This window comes from Heloderma suspectum, chromosome 3 (assembly GCF_057233095.1).
Source record: "Heloderma suspectum isolate Gila_16-S chromosome 3, 16-S_ref, whole genome shotgun sequence".
Classification (NCBI taxonomy): Eukaryota; Metazoa; Chordata; class Lepidosauria; order Squamata; family Helodermatidae; genus Heloderma; species Heloderma suspectum.
In genome coordinates, this window is record NC_139460.1 from 182,587,294 (window position 1) to 182,607,695 (window position 20,402).

The 20,402-nt window shown below is 45.0% G+C and overlaps 1 protein-coding gene across 5 annotated transcripts in view; it reads right to left on the reverse strand.

Moving 5' to 3' along the window:
• Positions 1-329: 329 nt before the first annotated feature.
• PKD2L1 (polycystin 2 like 1, transient receptor potential cation channel) overlaps positions 330-20,402 on the reverse strand; it is a 124,618-nt gene continuing 104,545 nt past the window's right edge. For 4 of the 5 annotated variants that reach the window (XM_084845144.1, XM_084845143.1, XM_084845140.1 and 1 more), the window contains 7 exons: positions 19,942-20,062; positions 9,686-9,784; positions 7,351-7,472; positions 7,040-7,157; positions 6,269-6,405; positions 3,238-3,364; positions 330-1,089 (listed from right to left, as the gene is read on the reverse strand). In XM_084845144.1, the coding sequence (XP_084701270.1) occupies positions 910-1,089; positions 3,238-3,364; positions 6,269-6,405; positions 7,040-7,157; positions 7,351-7,472; positions 9,686-9,784; positions 19,942-20,062 (904 nt within the window). In that variant the 3' untranslated portion in view covers positions 330-909. Of the gene's footprint in view, positions 1,090-3,162; positions 3,365-6,268; positions 6,406-7,039; positions 7,158-7,350; positions 7,473-9,685; positions 9,785-19,941; positions 20,063-20,402 lie in introns of all 5 variants that reach the window. The other variant, XM_084845142.1, reaches the window with a different exon arrangement.

Consider the following 20,402-nt stretch of genomic DNA (forward strand, 5'->3'; position numbering starts at 1 on the left):
CCATACTTGAGACTGGATATGTCTCCTTCTTGCCAAAAAACAGCCACAGGGTCCCCCAATCCAAATCAGGATTTCTCCCCATTCCGATTTTATCCCCATTCCTATTTTTCCCAATTTTTTTTAAAAAATTACATGCTTCTAAAAAAAAGTCAGGGCAGCTTGGCAGTATTTTCACCAGGAAAATGGTGCACATTACAAAGTGCATATTTGTGTGTGTATTTGTGTGTACACATATAAATATATTTTTAGATATATTACTTAAAATATACAAATGATTTGTTCCTGTTTTTATCCTTTTCTTAAACTTCTCTTCCCCCCTTTTTATTATTATCATCATCATCATCATCATCATCATTATGGGATTATTATTATTACTATTCCTTGTTGGCTAAACCTTTAATGTTTATTAATACGTGTTAACTGAATGGTAATTTATGGCCAACGGAAATGGATTGTTTGCTTCTATTTCTGTGCTATAAGACTGTTTGGATATTTGGTTTGTCCTTATTGAAGTTTAATATAATTCTGTTTTTTCTTTTTTTCTCTTCCTTCTTTTGCTATCCTCCCTTTTTTCTTTTTCTTAGAATACTGTAATGTTGGAAACTGAAGATTCTGATTATACTGTTGATAGTGTTTATTTCATTTATAAAAATAAAATAAAAATAGATTTAAAAAAAAAGGAAAATGGTGCACATGAAGAGGTAAATTCCTGTTTCTGCAGGGTTCTGATCTGGATTGGAGCCCCTCAGTTGCTTTTAAAGAGAGATGGACAGTCTTGACCATGGGGTTAAAAACATGACTAAAGCCATACCTAGTTTAGGCTTTACCCTAAAAGTAGTGAAACAGCAGGAATGGCAATTAGTACTGTGATTATTCAGAAATTAGCTAGAAGTATATATTAGCTTGTGATTAGATGTTCTTGTGCATCAGACAGTCTGGGTGCTCTCTCTTGGGCAGGATAGGGTAGACAGCATTGCTAGTATTCAAAGAGTTCACACTAACGTTCTTCTGCACACGTGCCACCTCTGGTCTGTCTTCTTCTGTGATAGCCCACACAGTGTTCTGAGGGGCCAGACTGAGTTGTTCTTCCTGCAGGCAAGGTAAAGACATTTGTTAATTCAGAGGCTTTATTTCCCCTTTTCTTCCAACACCAGATGCACGGTAATAAATCGGATCAAAGGCCCTTCCGTGTTCAAGTCTCCCGACCTTTTCAGGTTGTATGGGTGGCGACCGTGGAAAAGGCACACTCTGTAATGGTACCCTGGCTCTCCAAAGCCCTCCTCGGTGTCGCTTTTCTTAGCACTAGGACAAGACCTTGTTTTTAATTGCCCAGGCTTTTAAAAATGATTAGTAACTTTGAGGTGTTTCGTCTACTGCCATTTTTATTGCTGTTTCAGCTCATTAGGTCTGTTGATTGTATTTTTAATCATGATGTGTGTGTGTGTGTGTGTGTGTGTATACACACACACACACACACACTGGTTCCACATCAGAACTCATAGTCTTTCTTTTGCTCAGAACTCATGTGGGAAGAGGTGTAATGGTGCGCTATGAGGTAGTTGCCATGGACACTTTATCAAGACCAATGGCAATTTCTTTCAGTGCTACCGTGGTTCTAGGGCGGCAACTGATCAAACATATGAGAGACAAGAGTGAGTGAGAGTGAGTGAGTGAGTCTTGGTGCAATGGGCTAGCCTTCTAAGGGGAGCAACCTGTTTATTCCCTTAAAACACCCCTCCAAAGGGAAATGTGAGCCTTAAGGTGCAAAGCGCTTGCCCTTATCTGCCCCCCAAAGAATCTTCTGGACATAGGGAGAATGCTACGCACTGGCAATTCCACATATTTTGACAGAAATTACAGAGCCTGCACAAACAGGCTTGAAACCCAGAGGGAAATTAAATGACACAAATGAACTGTGTATGCAAAAAGGGTGCTGAATAGTTCTGGATGTCTCATTCAGCATGTGGGGTTACAGACTGAGTTACCAACATTGGGCTGGGAACTATGGCTGCAACATCAAATATATTATCAGTGTGCAAACATGCAGCAGTAGGAATTATGTATTCAGCACCCCCTTTGCACACACAGCTCCTGGTAGACCAGTAGAGGTGTGCATGGACGCTGTATTTCTGCATATGCACCACTCCCTGCTGGATTGGGCTGATGCAAAATAAGATGCTCAGTGCATTTATCTAATACTTAGCCAGTTCTTAATATATTAAATTGCCAGACACTAGGAGTAAATGGCAGTGATAAAAGTCTGTAGAACTTTCAAAAGCATCTGTATAAGGCCACTGGTGGAGACAGGATCCTGGGCTGGGTGGACCATTCTGTACCTAACTTAGAAGCCCTCCTCTCCACTGTAGTATTTCTGTCATTTCATTTTGTTCTGGGTTTGAGACGTGTTCTTGGAAGCTCTGTAATTTCTATCAAAATAGGTGCTTGATTTCCCTGGATCAGAGCCTAGGAATGTTTTCCCCACTTGTTTGAACTTACATAAGCTACTTGATCACTGATCCTTTCAAAGGCTGAGTTCCACAGATCGACGTAGGAGGGGTTGTGGCTCAGCGTGGTGGAGCCCCTGCTTTGCGTGCTGAAGGACCCAGGCTCAGGTCCTGGCATCTCCAGGTACTGGTAGGAAAGAGACCTGCCTGAAACCCTGGAGAGCCACTGCCAGTTGGTGCTGACAGTACTGGGCTAGGTGGATCAGCGACCCTACTCTCTATAAGGCAGCTTCCTATATTTCTACTGTGTGAAAAAAAGTGTTTCCATACAGAGTGGAAGTCTTTGCCCCTCTGCTCTGGGTAGCTGGTAAGAGCGGATTCTCTAGGCTAAATAGGCCACTGCAACCTGGACCTAAGGATAACTGTTTTGCTTGCTTAAATCATCACAGAGTTGGAAGAGACAGTTGAGTTCATCTAGTTTAACTATAAGTTTGTTTTAAATCTGGGACTGTATCTTAAATTTGTGCACTGCTGCTAGCTTCTGTTTGATTATTAGTTTTATTTTTATACTGTAGTTTTAAACTTTAAAATTTTATACTGTACTTATTGTCTGCATTTTATTGTCTTGTATTTTATGGTTTTAATTGTTGTGAACTGCCTAGAGAGCTTCAGCTATTAGGCGGTATAAAAATGTAATAAATAAATAAATACCCCGTACTCAGTGCATGATCTGCAATGCCAGATGCAACTACGGTATCCCTGACAGATGGCCATCCAGCATCTGCTTAAATACCTCCAACACTGGATCTTTGTTCTTTGGTTTGCTTCTCTCCAGGCCCTCCAGCTTAACCACCAAGGCTTCAGTCTTGGATATGATGCTGCCAATGGAATGCTCCAACTGCAGCACCCGCTGCAGCAGTCTGTGGAAGAAAATAAGCATATCTGGAAACCATGGTAGACACACTAGACCTTTACCAATAGACTAGGACGTTCCCTAGGTCATCCTCTCTGCTGCTGTATGTGACTATTAAGGGTTGTATCTAATGTTAGTCTGTGCTCAGTCCCATTCATTTTAATGGGTTTACTCTAAGTAGGACTAACATTGGACTAACACCCTAAGAGAGCAATCCTATGGCCCCTAGACAGCATCTGTGGGGCCATAGGATTGTTTGGTTTCCTGACTTTGAGGTCGGAGATAGGGCTTTTATGAAAAAGAGTTGCTGGAGAGTGGGGCAAGTGCGGATTCTTAGCAGGGTACTCCCAAGGGTCCAGGCAACACCAAAAACCCTGGGGATAACCTTGCTAAGGGGGTGATCTAGACCCTGTTTCCCCACCTGTCAACTGTCAGAGGCTGTCAAATCAGCCTATATACAGTCTAGTCTTGTCTGTTACCTTGTATGTTTGACAGCTCAAACATACAAGCTCCAGAAAGGCAAGCCTGCACTAGCACTACTCCGAAAATGAAATTAACTACTACTACTACTACTACTACTACTGAAAAGGGGGTACATTTATGAACATTCCACAGGGACGGGGGGGAAAAGTGGCCCCATTTTGCGAGAATAAAAGGAAGATTTTTTTTTTTTAAAGCTCTGATCGCAACCGGGGTTGAAATCGGAGCAGGGACTGGGGGACTCGGCGGGATACAGGGAGAGCCAGTGGCAGCCCCTCCGAATGGCATTTGGGCAGAGTTGGAGGGGCTGTCACAGGCAAGGGGCACGTGAAGCGGCTCGGCCACGATTGTAAAGAGTGATTGTGGCCGCGCTCAGGAACAGTGACAGGGGTTTCTGCTGCTCTTGCTGAGTAGCTCACTGCCCAATGCCCACAACCCAGAATGAGTTGGCAGTGGGTTCAGATGACATTGTGGGTACAGCAATCCCAAGAACAAGCCATGGGTTGTTGGCATGGCTTGTTGCCCATGCACAAGCCACCCTCCGGGAATTGATCTGGGTTTGGACAACATGACAACCCACTGTAGCTTGTCACCCATGATGGGTTGTCGTGTTGTGCAAACCCGGTCAATACTTTGAATTGAGTCAGTTCAAATTGCACATATGACCAATTGCACATGTAACCAATTCAAAGACTGTCCAGTTTCATTCCATCCATTGTGCAGTATTTTTTTTAATCCACATTAACTTTTTTTTAAATTTAAAAAAAAGTTTTAAAAAAATTCCTTATGTTACAAGGTGATTAAAGAGCAGCCCTCAGACCACCTCATAAAACTGTGAGTTGTACATTTCAAGACTGATATGTGTTTCAAGAAAATGTGGGCTGAGCCTATGTCCCAATTTGCATGATATCTGGGAGGTGCAATCAAGGACAGTTCGCTCCAACATGCAGAGTGAACTAATTCCTCTCCCATCTCTACCAAGAAAATTGCAGGTTTTTTTAACCTTCAGGGTGCAATCCTATGCTCAAGATATGCCAGCTGGGGGCTTCAGGATATGGTGAAAGCCCCACTATGGTGGCATATCTCAAAATACGCCCCTGCTGGTGGAGATGCCCTGCTGCAATGTCACATATATGCTGGCATATCTCCATTGCCAGCACAGGGCCCAAAATAGGGCAGAGACAGGGGATGAGTAGGTATATGCCAAATCCTATGCCCCCTCCAAATCCTAATCCCCCCTCTAACACCAGGGCAGTATTGCCCTGACTCTAGAGGTGGTGTCACTGGAAAAGCACCCATTGAACTCAATTTGAGAGCAAAAAAATACTATCCCAGTTCCTCCTGTCCTGCCTGCTCTGCCACAATGAAGCACAGAATTCAGAATGAAGCATAGAACTCTGCACCCAGTCACGGCACACCATCAGCGATATCTGATTGCAGATCTCCTGACAGGAATATCATACTCCAGATAATAGAGCACATGGCATGTGGCCTCATATCACGTACACTTAGAACACACAAAGGTGAACTATATCAGTTTGCTGAAATTTACTTTAAAATCTTGGTTCAATGGTATTTGATGCCTTGGAGACTTAAACAGATTTATCCTGATACATCTTCCAATTGTTGGTGATTGGAAGGGCACATATGCTCGGAATACCCATGGATATAAAAGTCTGGGTGTCAAAAATTTAATAAAAAATGCTAATTACAGGACTAGAGATCCCATTGGACTCAGTGATACTGTTTGAAAGAGTTGGGCTCAAAACAAAAAATAGAAATTATTATTTGCTCATAGTTGCATAAATAGCTTGGTACTGGAAGAAACTGGAGGTACCATCAATTATGCAATGAAAGTTCAAGTGTTGGTCAGTGATTACATATTTAAAATTAATATATATGCTATGTTTTAGAGATGGTAGGATTAAGTACAGGAAAAATGGGATTTACTGACATTCTTTCAGTATTGTAGCAGAAGTATCAATCTTGCTCTGTGTGATTGGTTTGATTTAATGCTATACTAGACTGAGGAGTAACAAAGATTTATTTTGTAAGAGTAAGGAAGATTAAATAATACCTGCCATTGAGATAGAATAAAGATCATTAAAATGATTTGTTTTGTATAAAAAGATACATACACAGAAGATACCTCTGCCTGAGTGTCAGGGATCCCCCCCCCCCTTGCACAACAGCTCACCTCATTCAGCAGGGTCCTCCAACTATCTGTGTAGCATTTTCAGGGGGTTGGAGGGGCTGCTGTGGAGGGGAGGGGGTGGGAAGGTCACTTCTGCCAACCCAGTTGTACACAACTAAATCTGGATCCAGCCCATATATGTATATGCTGTGAACATGTTACAGGATGTATATTGTATGTGTATTTTAATATGTTTGTTTGATTATTAATACAATACAATAAAATAATAATACACACATTTGGAATTCTTCCTCGGACACCAAGCTACTTTTGTCAGCTTGATTGTTCTTTGCATCTGCAAAGGCAAGAGTGTCATCCAAACGGTTTCCCCTAAAGGATTTCCCCAGGTTTTCAATTTCTGCATTCAGAGCTACCTGGGAAATGAAATGTCAACAGTCATTTTTTTCTAGTAAGATTTTGCCATGTTCTTTAAAACTCAGTATCACAGTCACAGACCAACGTGCTTTGTTCCTGTGCTAATGTTTCTTCATTGGGAGAACTGCAGGGAGAAACGCCTTTCTGTTTTGAAGGCTTGATCTTGGCCATTTTAGTGCTCTAGCCAACTATTACATTTGCATTGTAGCACCCTTCAGTTGGATGTAGAAGCTCCTGAGGCTAGTGAAACCTTCTCAACCATGCTTCCTGGCCTTGTCATTTCTTGTGCCACAATAGGGCTCTGTTTTGCAGGGCTTACCACAGTTGCCCCAGTTGCCCATTGCCTCCTGGGTTCCCTAGTTCTCCCCAGCCCTACTATGCCTTCAAAGAATTTCACCTCCAAGCACCAACAGGCTGCTGCTTATCCATCCACATCTCACCCACAGCCTGAAGCTAATGACCTTGTTCATTATGACAAGAAGCACCAGTCCCAAGGTCAAACTGGCAAAAGTGTCCCCCTACCACCACCTGCAAAGTACTGCCTAATTCTGACCTTGCAACATGGACTCAACATGTGAAAGTTTGGGAACATAACCAGTGCATATTAGACAGATCCCTTCCCCTTGACCTTACTCTCTTCTCCTCCAAGTCATTTCTCATTCTCTTCTGCTCCTCTTCATCAAGAATCTGATTACCATCTTTATCAAACTTTGCAAAGGCTGCTGTGATCTCATGCTCAGCATGACCAAGCCTAAGGAAGAGAGAAAAAGGGAGAGGCACTAACACAGGGCCTTTGGATTCCAAATTAAAGGTTTGGCAAAATGGTCTGGAAAGCTCTTTTGTAAGATATGTGAGGAACTCTAATATTAAAAAATGCTTGATAGCAGATCCCAGTTAGGAGAATGATGGACAGTTGAGAAAGTGGCAAGCTCTGAAGCACTTACTCTCTCAAGCTGTTCTTAAAATCCTCAAATTCTAGCTCCTTGTGTCCTTTCTGCAAAGCTTTCTGCACATCAGAGATCCGGTCTTTTTTCAGCTTCAGCTTCATCAGTGTCCTGTTATAGCCCTGGAGTTAAGAGATGCAAAGAAAAGCTAAGCCTAGCTGTCTCATACTGCTGGGAACAGAGAGAAGAATGGCAACAGCATTAACAGACTGTAAAATGGCATCAATAAACTCATGGATTGCTGGACCTCTTCAGACAAATCAGTTCACTTTCACCATTTATTTATGTAGTACATTTCTAATCTGCCCAATAACTAATGTTCTGTGGGCAGATTACAACCTGTTAAAAAACTAAAATGCCATTTTAAAACACAGTTAAAAATATAACTACAATACAAATATTTAAAAGAATAAAATATAATATCATGCAAAACTATGAGGAGAGACTGAAAAAACTGGGCATGTTTAGCTTTGAGAAGAGAAGACTGAGGGGAGATATGATAGCACTCTTCAAGTACTTGAAAGGTTGTCACAGAGAGGAAGGCCAGGATCTCTTCTTGATCATCCCAGAGTGCAGGACACGGAATAATGGGCTCAAGTGACAGGAAGCCAGATTCTGTCTGAACATCAGGAAAAACCTCCTGACTGTTAGAGCAATATGACAATGGAACCAATTCCCTAGGGAGGTGGTGGGCTCTCCCACACTGGAGGCATTCAAGATGAGGCTGGACAGCCATCTTTCAGGGATGCTCTGACTTAAGATTCCTGCACTGAGCAGGGGGTTGGACTCGATGGTCTTATAGACCCCTTCCAACCTACTATTCTATGATCCTATGAATAAACAGCACAGGAATCGATAAACCAGCCATAATAACTTAGAACTAGGTCTCTAAAATGCCTGGGAGTAAGGAAAGGTTTTTGCCTGGCACAGAAAAGGTAACAACATAGGTGCCAGGCAAACCTCTTTGAGGAGTTTATTCCATAAGTGGGGTGCCACCATTGAGAACACCCTCTCTCTTGTAACAACCCACCTAGCTTCTTTTGGTGGGGGCACCCAGAGGAGGCCCTCTGAAGTTAACTTAAGGGTCCGAGCAGGTATATGCAGGAGGAGACATGCCTTTAGATACTCTGGTCCCAAGCCATTTCGGGCTTTAAAGGTCAACACCAGCACTTTGAATTGGGCTTCAAGACGGACGCAGAAATGGCATCACGTGGTCGAATTGGCCAGGCCCAGTTAATAACCTACCATCTCTATTTTGAACTAACTGAAGTTTCAGAACTGTCTTCAAAGGTAGCCCCACAAACAACGTATTGTAGTAATCCAACCGGGAGGTTACCAGAGCATGGATAACTGTTGCCAGGCTATTTCTGTCCAGATAGGGTCGCAGCTGACATATCAACCTAAGTGATAAATGGCTGTCCTGGCCACCAAGGCCACTTGGGTGTCAAGTGACAGTGATGAATCCAGGAGCACCCACAAGCTGCGTGCCTGATCTTTCAGGGGTCAGTTTGTTGGCCCTCATCTAGGCCATTGCCCTGCACATCCACTGCCACACCTGGGTTTAATGAAAATGAGAGAGAGCTGGGTGTCATCGGCATATTGATGGCACCTCAGTCCATACCCCCGGATAACCTCCAGTGGTTTCATGTAGATGTTAAATAGCAGGGGGGATAAAACTGAGCCCTGTGAAACCCCATGATGTAATTGCCATTGAACAGAGCAATAATCCCCCAGCACCACATTCTGGAAGCAGCCATCCAAGTAGGAATGGAACCACTGTAAAACAGTGTCCCCCAATTCCCAACCCAGACAGCCGCTCCAGAAGGATACTATGGTCAAAGGTATCGAAAGCCACTGAGAGGTCCAGGAAAGCCAACAGGAACACACTCCCCCTATCTCTCTTGGCAAAGGTCATCCCACAGGATGACCAAGGCAGTTTCTGGCCCCAAACTGTGCCTAAAGCCAAATTGAAATAGATCTAAAAAATCAACTTCATCCAGAAATGCCTGGTGTTGATCCACAACCACATGCTTGAGTACCTTACCCAAGAAGGAGATGTTAGCAACCGGCCTATAGTTATTATCCACTTCTGGGTCTAGGTTAAGTTTCTTCAGGAGCAGCCGGATTACTGCCCATCCCTACTCCAGAGGTACTGGTCTTCTTAATCTAGGTTCCATTTTCCTCTATCAAGATCTTCACACAAAAAGCTCAGCTTTCCCTCTCCTCATGAACTATCATTTTCTGTAAGCATTATGACAAGCATTCACTCAATGTGTAAACACTACCAAACTTAATCCACAGTATAGGAAAGTTATTTTTAAGCAAATGAAAGAACCTGTTTCAGGATGTCTGAGAGCTGCAGTTCATTCTTCTGGTTTGAAAGCTCCTCTTTGACTTCAGAATAGGTGTCATTGATAATAGCCAGGAACATATTCTGTAGAAAGGAAAACATAGGATCAAATAGACCCATCCAGACACATAAAAGCATTCATGTTGTTCCACTGAGCAAGTGAGAGTGGAGGAGTGTCATTTTGTTACATTGTTTTCTTTTATCAAGAAGTAGAAATGCCTCAGTTATTCTTGACCTCATTTAGGTACTCCAATAAACAAGATAAGTACAAGAGAAGGCTGCAGTTGGAGCAGACTGAAACCCCACCCAGATCAGCGTTCTGCCCAACCGTGGCCAGGCAGGTGCCTCTGAGAGTAACAGCCCTCCCTATTGTTTGTCCCCAACTCCCAGAGTCCACCAGAGCCTGAGTCAAAAGGGACCACCTCAGAACAGAATGAGGAGCCCACCAGGACCCCCTGTACATGCAGAGGCCAAGAGAAGTAGGAGCAGAACTACTGCAATGCCATACCCAGCCCAGACAGCCTATCCAGAAGAATACTATAATCAATACTGTCAACAGCCAATGAGAGGTCCAGGAGAATCAACAGGGTCACACTCCCCAGTCCTTCTCGTTGCAGAAGTCATCCCACAGGGCAAACCAAAGCAATTTCCAAAGCCAGGCCTGAAGCTGGATTGAAATGGATCTAGATCAGGGGTGGACTGGCAACTACCTATTCAAGCACCTTGCCCAGGAAGGGGATGTTGGAATCAGCTGATATTTGTCAATATTTTCCAGGTCGAGGTTAAGCTATTTCAAGAGTGGCCTTATTACCACCTCCTTTAAAGCAGTCAGCAACCCTCCCTCTCTCGAGGAATTTACAGCCTCCCGGACCTAGCTGGACACCTCCCTATTAGATGTAATAAGCCATGAAGGGCACGGTCAAGCATAAAGGAGGTTGACCAGATTTGTCTGAGCACCACATCTGCATCTTTGGGCTTCAACTAGGGATGTATGAAAGTCACTTACCTTTTCGCAGGTGTGATTCGTGGGGGGGAAGGCGCTCCGTCCCTCCCCCCGGAATCCTCCCTGGCTGGCTCTGCTCCGCGGCGGCTCCATGGAACCGCCAGCCAGGGCCATCCGCAGCTGGAGTTCCGGCTGCGGCCGGGCTGCTGCGGCCGCAAATGGTGGCCACCGTAGTGGCCACCATTTGCGTCCTGCCAGGCTGCCATGATAGGCTACATACTTACGCAGCCTATCACGGCAAAGAGCAGGGACGCAAATGGCATAGAGGCCGCCGTTTGCGTCCCTGCTCTTTGCCGTGATAGGCTACGTAAATACTTAAGTAGCATATCATGGAAAGAGCAGTGGCGCAAATGGCGTAGAGGCCGCCGTTTGTGTCCCTGTTCTTTGCCGTGATAGGCTACGTAAATACTTACGTAGCCTATCACAGCAAAGAGCAGGGATGCAAACGGCAGCCGCTACGCCGTTTGTGCCGCTGCTCATTTTGTGATAGGCTACATAAGTATTTACGTAGCCTATCACGGTAAAGGCAGCCACGCAAATAGTGTAGTGGCCACCACTTGCGTGGCTGCCTTTACCGTGATAGGCTACGTAAATACTTAAGTAGCCTATCACGGAAAGAGCAGCGGCCGTTTGCGTCCCTGCTCTTTGCCGTGATAGGCTACGTAAATACTTACGTAGCCTATCACGGCAGCCTGGCAGGACACAAATGGCGGCCGCAGCAGCCGGCCGAAAGACCAGCCGCCACCACCGGAGCCGCTGCCACTGCTGCCCCAGGTAAGTTTTGTTCCGGGGGGATTCTGCGGGGTGGCGGGGGGTGGGAGGCCGTTCCGCCACGGGTTTCAGGGGGCCGAATGCCAGTGCATTCGGCCTCACTGAAATCCGTGGCGGAATTCTCCGCCATCCCTAGCTTCAGCAACTGGAAGTCAGCCAATAAAACTAGACCAGCTGGTGCTCTGGGTACCTCTACTGATGGGACTACATTAACTGTGGTGTCCAAATTGTGACAGACATGAGCAAATTTATCTTCGAAGGGGTGCACAAACTTGTCACAGTCCGCTACTGAGGGTTTCACCATCTCTCTCCCTGGCCCAGATTGCAGCAGGCCATGAACCACTCAAAAAAGCTCCGTTGGATAACACTGAGAAGATGCAATACTGGTGGCGAAGAACTCCCTCTTTGCCACCATAACCACCACAGTGTAGGGGTGTCAGAGAATTTCTCGCCGAAACTTCGGGTGGCCGAGTGCCAACGTATTCGGCCCCCCGAAGTAGTTTCGGGGAGAAATTCTCCCCCCCGCCCCTCCCCCGGGATGGGACTTACCTTTCCCGAATGTCGCTCCCGGTGGCGGGTCGCAGCGGCGGTTCGGCAGGGCTTTGACAGGGGCGGGGGCGGCAGCCGGTCTTTTGACCGGCTGCTGCCGCCGCCATTCCAAGAAAAGTAAAAAAAAAACGCCCCCGTGATAGGCTTCGTGACGATTAACGTAGCCTATCACGGCTATATTTGCAAAGTCAGCCGTGACAGGCTACGTAAATCGTCACGTAGCCTATCACGGGTGACTTTAAAAAAAAAAGCGCATACGGCTAATGGCGGCCCCCATAGGGAGCCGCCATTCGCGTTCCTTATTTGGTCGCTGTAGTCTACGTAAAGATTATGTAGACTACGGCGAAGATAAGGGCAACGCTATTTGCGTTGCCCTTATTTTCGCCATAGACTACAGCGACCAAATAAGGAACGCGAATGGCGGCTCCCTATGGGGGCCGCCATTTGCGTACGCTTTTTTTTTTTAAGTCACCCGTGATAGGCTACGTGACGATTAACGTAGCCTATCACGGCTGACTTTGCAGATCTAGCCGTGATAGGCTACGTAAATCGTTACGTAGCCTATCACGGGGCGTGTTTTGTTTTGTTTTTTACTTTTCTGTTGAAGTTCGCGGCCGGGGAGACGGGGCGCTTCTCCCCGGCCTGAATTTCGGCTGAGGGCGAGAAGGGATGCCTCCCCCCCGGCCTGAATTTCAGCCGGGCGAGGCGGGAAGACACCCCCAGCTCGCATGAACGTCGGGGGGAGAAGCGAAGCGCCTCCCCCCCACCATGAAAAAAGCTGCGGGACAAGGTAAGTCCCTTTCGTACATCCCTACCACAGAGTAGGCTTGATAGTGAGCTCTAACTTGTGTTTGGTCAGATTCGGGTCTATTCTTTCCTACCTGTGTATTTCCTTCTATTATTTCTGCACCTAGAATCAATTTCATTGGATGATCCTAAATTCTAGTATTATGAGAAAGGTAAAGTAATGCTTGTTTCTCTAACAGCCCTCCCATCTATAATTTCGTACAGCTCTGTCATATCAAAACCTCAGTCATAAAAGGAGCACAGGAGTGAGTCTTATGGTGAGTCTCTCTCGCTCTCTCTCTCACACACACACACATGGTTCCACCTTATAAGTCTCAAATTTCTAACGATTATAAAAATGACAGCTATTGAGCTAATAACTTGAGCTGGATCTACCTGATGAGGTTTATGATATGTATAATTTCAAAGCGATCCGATAAAAATTGCTAGTTATAGCAAATTAAAAGGTGCTGAAAATTGACGTCTTTGTACTTTTTGTTCCAAGCCATGACTTGGCATATCTTTCAAATTTTGGTGAAAAGTACTGATGTACATTATTCTGGCTTGCTGACGAGGTGTGCCTTTCATGGTTCGGTGAAACTCTGAGCAGCGATCCAAAAGTTATTAAGGTGTTTCTGCCCCATGAAAGCCTATGGCAGCAACTGCTAGCAAAATTATGCTGGGCATGCTCAGTTTCACTCTGAAGCAACAATGCTGCCAGTATTCCAAGGTTTTCATTCTATTACAGAGTGCTTCTATGCGCAATGCCCATCCCTTTAGTTATGGAATGTGACCTCACAAGGTGAGACTATGGGCCGATCTACATTGCGCCCGCCATCGCAGTGAATTCGGTGTCCCATTGGGTTAAACGCTCTCACATTAAAACGTGATTATTCACACACACCCATTTTCCCCACTGCAGTGCTTCATCGAATGCACGAGCTCGGTTCACACTCGAACGCTGTGCTGTTTTCCTGCGCACACTTGTCTGATCCTGGATGCTAAGTGGGGTTGGTCCTGGTCAGTAGTTGGATGGGCAACTGCCTGGGAATCAGGCTTCCTGCACTAAGCAGGGGGTTGTTCTATCCCTTCAAATGAGATTAAGTTTTACCCCCTCCTATCCCCCCCTCCGGATGTGTGTGTTTTTTTAATTAAGGCGTTATCGCAGGATCGGGGCTTCTCCACCATGTTTTTTTTTTCCTAATTCAGACATGATCTTTGAAGATTTGAAGTTGTGAAGCTTAGCATCTGGGATCAGACAAGCGTGCGCAGGAAAACAGCAGGAAAACAGCACAGCGCTTGAGTGTGAACCGAGCTCGCGCATTCGATGAAGCACTGCAATAGGGAAAATGGGTGTGTGTGAATAATCACGTTTTAATGTGAGAGCGTTTAACCCGACGGGACACGAAATTCACTGCGATGGCGGGCGCAATGTAGATTAAGCTTCACAACTTCGACTCTTCAAAGATCATGCCTGAATTAGAAAGAAAAAACATGGCGGAGAAGCCCCGATTCTGCGAGGATAACGCCTTAATTTAAAAAAAACACATCCGGAGAGGGGGATAGGAGGGGGTAAAACTTAGTCTCATTTGAAGGGATAGAACAACCCCCTGCTCAATGCAGGAAGCCTGATTCCCAGGCAGTTGCCCATCCAACTACTGACCAGGGCCGATCTCGCTTAGCTTCCGAGATCAGACATGCGCGCGCACATCCAGCCCTTTGCTTGTTGCTGAGGAAACAGGGGCTGCTGAGGAAGCTATGCAATCAGTAGCCGGAAGAAGACATGGGGCCATCGAGAGCTGTGATTGGACAGGAGGGAAATACATATGGACAGGCGGGGGAGGGGACTATGACCAGATACGGTAGTGAAGGCAGAAAATCGGAGCACATTAAGGGGAAATACCAGAATATTAGGGTATTGAAAGTGGGAGCACGGAAGTGGGAAATTCTGGTTCCAATTCGAGGCGGGAACTGCGTAGTGTGAAAGGCGGGCGGTGAAACTTCATTGGAAGCGAAAAAAGGCGGTAAGTGTAGATTCAGCCTACATGTGGCTGTACAGATTGGGACCCTAGCATGGTAGAGGGGTTAGGGATACTGTAATCCTTTGCCCTTCCCCCTCCAACTTTGGTACCAATTTGGGCGTGTGTGTCCCCCCAACTTTAATTTACATTGCCAAAAAGCCATCCATTTGTAATGGAAATTGCAGGCATAGGGCAAACGATTAAAGCCCACTACCCACTACTCTATAGACCAGATCCATATGAGGTCCCATGAGCTTACTTTTGAGTAAGAAAGGAAAAAAACTAGCTACCTCTTTAAAATAACATGCAGTTTGACCCACAGAAAATTTGGGAGGGTTGGGGATAGAATGCACCTTTTTTGGGGGGGGAGCAGAAGGATCAGGGCCTCACACCACCTTTCTGAAAGCAGAAATGCAGCAAAAGGGTTCCAATCCTTGCTTTTACTTTCTGTGTGGTGGGAAAAGGACATGCAAGGATCGTGTTTCACACTAGGGGTATATTCACATGTTACATCCAACACGTATTCACACTGTATTTACACTCATTAAGATGGTTGTGAGAATCTAGCCCTATTTAGTCATTCTCATGTAAGGGAAGCGGGGATATGCTCTCTACTTCCATCTCTTTCCTTGCTGTTTTCTTCACTTTCTACATGTGGAGGGCGACTGTCTGCAGAGGAGAGCCTCCTCCATCTGTGGAAGTTCTTCCTGGGATTTTAGAATCCTGATTCTTGAAACGACATCATGATTAGCATTTGTTAAGTATTTCTAATCCCAATGATCATATAGGTAAACTTTCCAAGAACGCAGACTCAAATGCATCTGGAAGGGGGTAGGATTGCCAACAGGGTAATTATAAATTTCCTTTTCAAAAACCAGGGAAGTTCAGTGATCACAGAACCTGCTGGTTTAAGAGCAGAGTTAAGGTGCTCTCATGTTGGCTCAGGTTCCACAAAGCCAGGAAATGGGAAGCTAAGGCTGATGCCTTCACTGATGCGCCATGTAATCAGTGATGATGTTGCATAATGCCACAAATTTTGCTTGCTTACAACTTACGCTCCATGCACCCACACTTTTCCTTGGTCAGCAAAGATGCCCACGTTGTCCTGGTCCTGAATTGCCTTATGACTTCTGGAAGTAAGGCCCTCTCACTGTTTAACCCATCCTGCCAGCTACTGATGGCACCAAGAAACAGGCATGGGTAAGCTCACAGTAGGATTCCTCTAGCAAAACAGTAAGGCTCAGATGCTTCATAAGCAATATAGGACCAGGACAATGTCGGGCATCTTTGCTGTTCTCAGGCAGTCCTTCCTCCCCATCTAGATTTGGGTCTGAAAGGCCAAGGAAAAGTGTGGATGCATGGAGGGTAAGTTGTAAGGAAGCACAATTTCTGACATTGCACAACATCATCAGTGATGTTGTGCAATGTTGGACACATCAGTTAAGGCATTTGCCTTAGCTTCCAATTTCTAATTTAGTTCTTCTAGCTGGAGCACCCCTTCTGAAAACAAAGACTTCCAGGGAGGGAAATGGAATGAGGGGACATTTTGAAAAAGGCTGAAGGAATTTGATGAGATCTAAAATATGGCCCTGGATTCTGGCCAGAAAGAGATGACCAAATTAATCTTCTTTCATACCATTTCTTTTATCTTTCTAAGTTTTAATCCCCAGCCAATCTTCTTCATGCAAACTGGCCTCTTGCCTCTTCCAGGTACAAAGTCTCAGTTAGCACTTAAGATGTATAAACAGTCTCAGCTTATGATTTTATGATTTTGCTTTTTAAATCTGAACTGAAGTGGCACAGAGCACATTAAAGCAGAGGGCACATAAACATTGTTATTCAGTCGTTAAGTCATGTCCGACTCTTCGTGACCCCATGGACCATAGCACGCCGGGCCTTCCTGTCCTCCACTCTCTCTGCTCATATTCATTGCATCGGTGCTGCTATCTAGCCATCTCATCCTCTGCTGTCCCTTTCTCCTTTTGCCTTCAATCTTTCCCAGTATCAGGGTCTTTTCCAGGGAGTTTTCTCTTCGCATTAGGTGGCCAAATATTTGAGCTTCAGCTTCACTATCTGTCCTTCCAATGAGCACTCAGGGTTGATTTCCTTTAGGATGGAATGATTTGACCTCCTTGCAGTCCAGGGGACTCGTAAGAGTCTTCTCCAGCACCACAGTTCGAACGCATCAATTCTTCGGCACTCAGCCTTCCTTATAGTCCAGCTCTCACAGCCATACGTTACTACTGGGAAAACCATAGCTTTGATTATACGAATCTTTGTCAGCAAGGTAATGTCTCTGCTTCTTACTATGCTATCTAGGTTTGCCATAGCTTTCCTCCCAAGGAGCAAGCATCTTTTAATTTCATGGCTACAGTCACCATCTGCGGTGATCTTGGAGCCCAAGAAAATAAAATCTGTCACTGCTTCCATTTCTTCCCCTTCTATATGCCAAGAAGTGATGGGGCCAGATGCCATGATCTTAGTTTTTTTTAATGTTGAGTTTCAAACCAGCTTTTGTACTTTCCACTTTCACCCTCAACAAGAGGCTCTTGAGATCCTCTTCGCTTTTGTAGTTGTAGGTCTTCATGGAACCGATCAACCTCAGCTTCTTTGGCCTCAGTGGTTGGGGCATAGACTTGAATTACTGTGATGTTGAATGGTTTGCCTTGGATTCGTACTGAGATAATTCTATCATTTTTGAGATTGTACCCCAGTACTGCTTTTCCCACCCTTTTATTGACTATGAGTGCTACTCCATTTCTTCTATGGGATTCTTGCCCACAGTAGTAGATATGATGGTCACCTGAATTAAATTTGCCCATGCCTGTCCATTTTAGTTCGCTGATTCCCAAGATGTCGATGTTCAATCTTGCCATCTCATGTTTGACCACCTCCAGCTTACCTTGATTCATTGATCTGACATTCCAGGTTCCTAAAGATTTTTGTTCTTTACAGCATCGGATTTTCTTTTCACCACCAGACACATCCACAGCTGAGTGTCCTTTCGGCTTTGGCCCAGCCGCTTCACTCTTTCTGGCACTACTTGGAAATTCCCTCTGCTCTTCCCCAGTAGTATATTGGACACCTTCCGACTTGAGGGGCTCATCTTCCAGCGTCATATCTTTTAGCCTTGTGATATGTTCCATGGGGTTTTCTTGGCAAGAATAGTGGAGTGGGTTGCCATTTCCTTCTCCAGTGGACCACATTTTGTCAGAACTCTCCGCCATGACCTGTCCGTCATAGCTTATGGCTTCACTGAGTTACGCAAGCCCCTTCGCCACAACAAGGTAGTAATCCATGAAGGGGCACATAAACATAGAGCACATGAAAAGCATTAAAACTTTAAAACAGAGAGGGACATTTTCTACCTTCTGAGAAAACTCTCCAGAGTAGGTTTCTCCATCACCACCAAACCAATGGATTTGTGGAAGAAAAATCGTCTTCAGTTAAAAATCTCTTAAAGCTTTGAGCCAAGTTCCTGGTTTTGCCTCAGACCAGTAACGCCAGGCTATCAGTTTGGAATCCTCATCTCAGAGCCTCAAAATTCTCTGTTTTTGTTCAGCACTCTTTGTGTGCGTGTGTGTGTGTGTGTGTGTGTGTGAGAGAGAGAGGTGTCTGTCTGTCCTTACCCTACTCCTGTACTCCTCCCCCAACCTTTTCTCACATCAATACCATAAGCCATTTCACTTCAGGAAAATGCCTGGGAACAGCATGATGGTCATATTCACTACTCCTCATACCTAGCCTTAGTTTAAAGGAATATTAGGGAGAGGGGGCTTCTCTGCTTTCTTTATACAACCCTCAACTGCTCTCACAATTTGACCTTTTCCACTCCATTTTTCTAGTGGCACTGCTGAAAGGAAAGCAACCCACAATTCACCTAGGCAAACTAAGAAGAGAAAGGGAAGGAAGCCCCCTCTCCTACACTCCATTGCTTATAAGTGCTAGTATGATGGGTGTGTATGTGACTGAAACTCTCTTTCACTCCTGGTTGGGGCAACAACAACAACAATAAAGCAGAGACAATCCACCCTTTCCCCAGTCATCCAGCACATTCTTCCTCTCCCTCCCTTGAGACTTGCTGGTTTTACTAGGAGCTGCTTTGGGCAATCCTCAATTCTCGTATAAATACAGAAGAATGCATGAGGTCTCCTTTGATACACAGAGACTTTGATTCTTGTACATGTACGAGAATTCTTTCAAGTCTATCCACATTGTCGCATACTCCCTGTGTCATCATGTTTACAACATTCAGCTTCTATAAAACAGGGGGAGTTTCGAAAAACAGGCCAAGGCCCTACATTGAGCTGTTAGGACGATCACCCATTTGTCTGTTTGCCAGCCTTTCTGTAACTTGAGAACAGCTTCCATTCCAAAACCGAGGGGTTTCCAGTAGGCCTTTGCACAGTTCCACATCTTTCCACAGCACCAAGATACTAACACCTCTGCTCCTCTCTCTGTTTTGCTAAGGCTTCATGAGGTTACCTGCCCCTCCTTTCCATGTACTTGTTCATAACTGCCTGATTTTGTAACCGATGAAGAGAACACATGATCTAGGTTGGTGTTACTGTCTCAGATAAAGTGCGATGACTTCTAGAGCTAGTGCAAGGTCAAGGGGCCAAGCATTGACCTGGCGTATTGCTTTTATCAAGACATTGCTTTTATCAAGCCAGCACTGTGCCACATTCACACAATTTTACAGGGAGTCCAGACAATACTGCCATCCATTTGTAACCTTCCCGTATTTTCCTACAACTTCTTCTATTTTTTTCTCCTACTATAGAAAATCCATCACGGAAGAAAAAATAGAATAGCTGCACAATACCTTCTAATTCATAACACTTGGAGCCCTCTGTCTCGAAGCATCCCTGATATCCTTAGCCAATCAAGTTACTGGATGTGAATAAAGTAATAATATAGAGAAGGTAAGTAAGTTAGGGTTAAACCATGTCAGCTGCCTAGCTCTAGAGTGAGGTTCTGATGGAGGCTATATCTGATCCTTATATAGTCTGTGATCCAAATTATCCTTGGATACCAAATTATTCAGGTAGAAATTAATTCAAGCAATCTCTGTAAATGGGAGGCAATAAAAATACACACCAACAACTTACCAATAGCACAAAAAAGACAAAGAAGACATAGGTGACAAAATATATAGGCCCCAAGACCCTGTTGGCGTTGTCGATCGCATTGTAGTCAAAGTCACCGAGGATTATTCGAAACTGGGTGAAGCTGTAGAGTGGAAAGGGAGTGAGGTCAGCAATATATGATTGGATGGCTTGTAGCACAGAATAACACAGAGTGGATGAACAAGGATAAACACGTGGGGCCCTATAACATTTTGCATACCTAACTCCTTAAAAAGTGCCTGTGGTCAGGGCCTGAGCCAGCCTGAAGCAGGAACGCTGAAGTGCTTGCTGTTCAGGGCTTGGAGAACATCTCCCACCCTGAACTTTCTTGAAACCTTCCCTCACTGTGCTGTATAGTGCTAAAGGGCTTCAGATAGGGATCATGGACAAGCGGAGGCATGCAGCAAAAATTCCGGACTTGCAGGGGTGAGAGAGATGTCAGA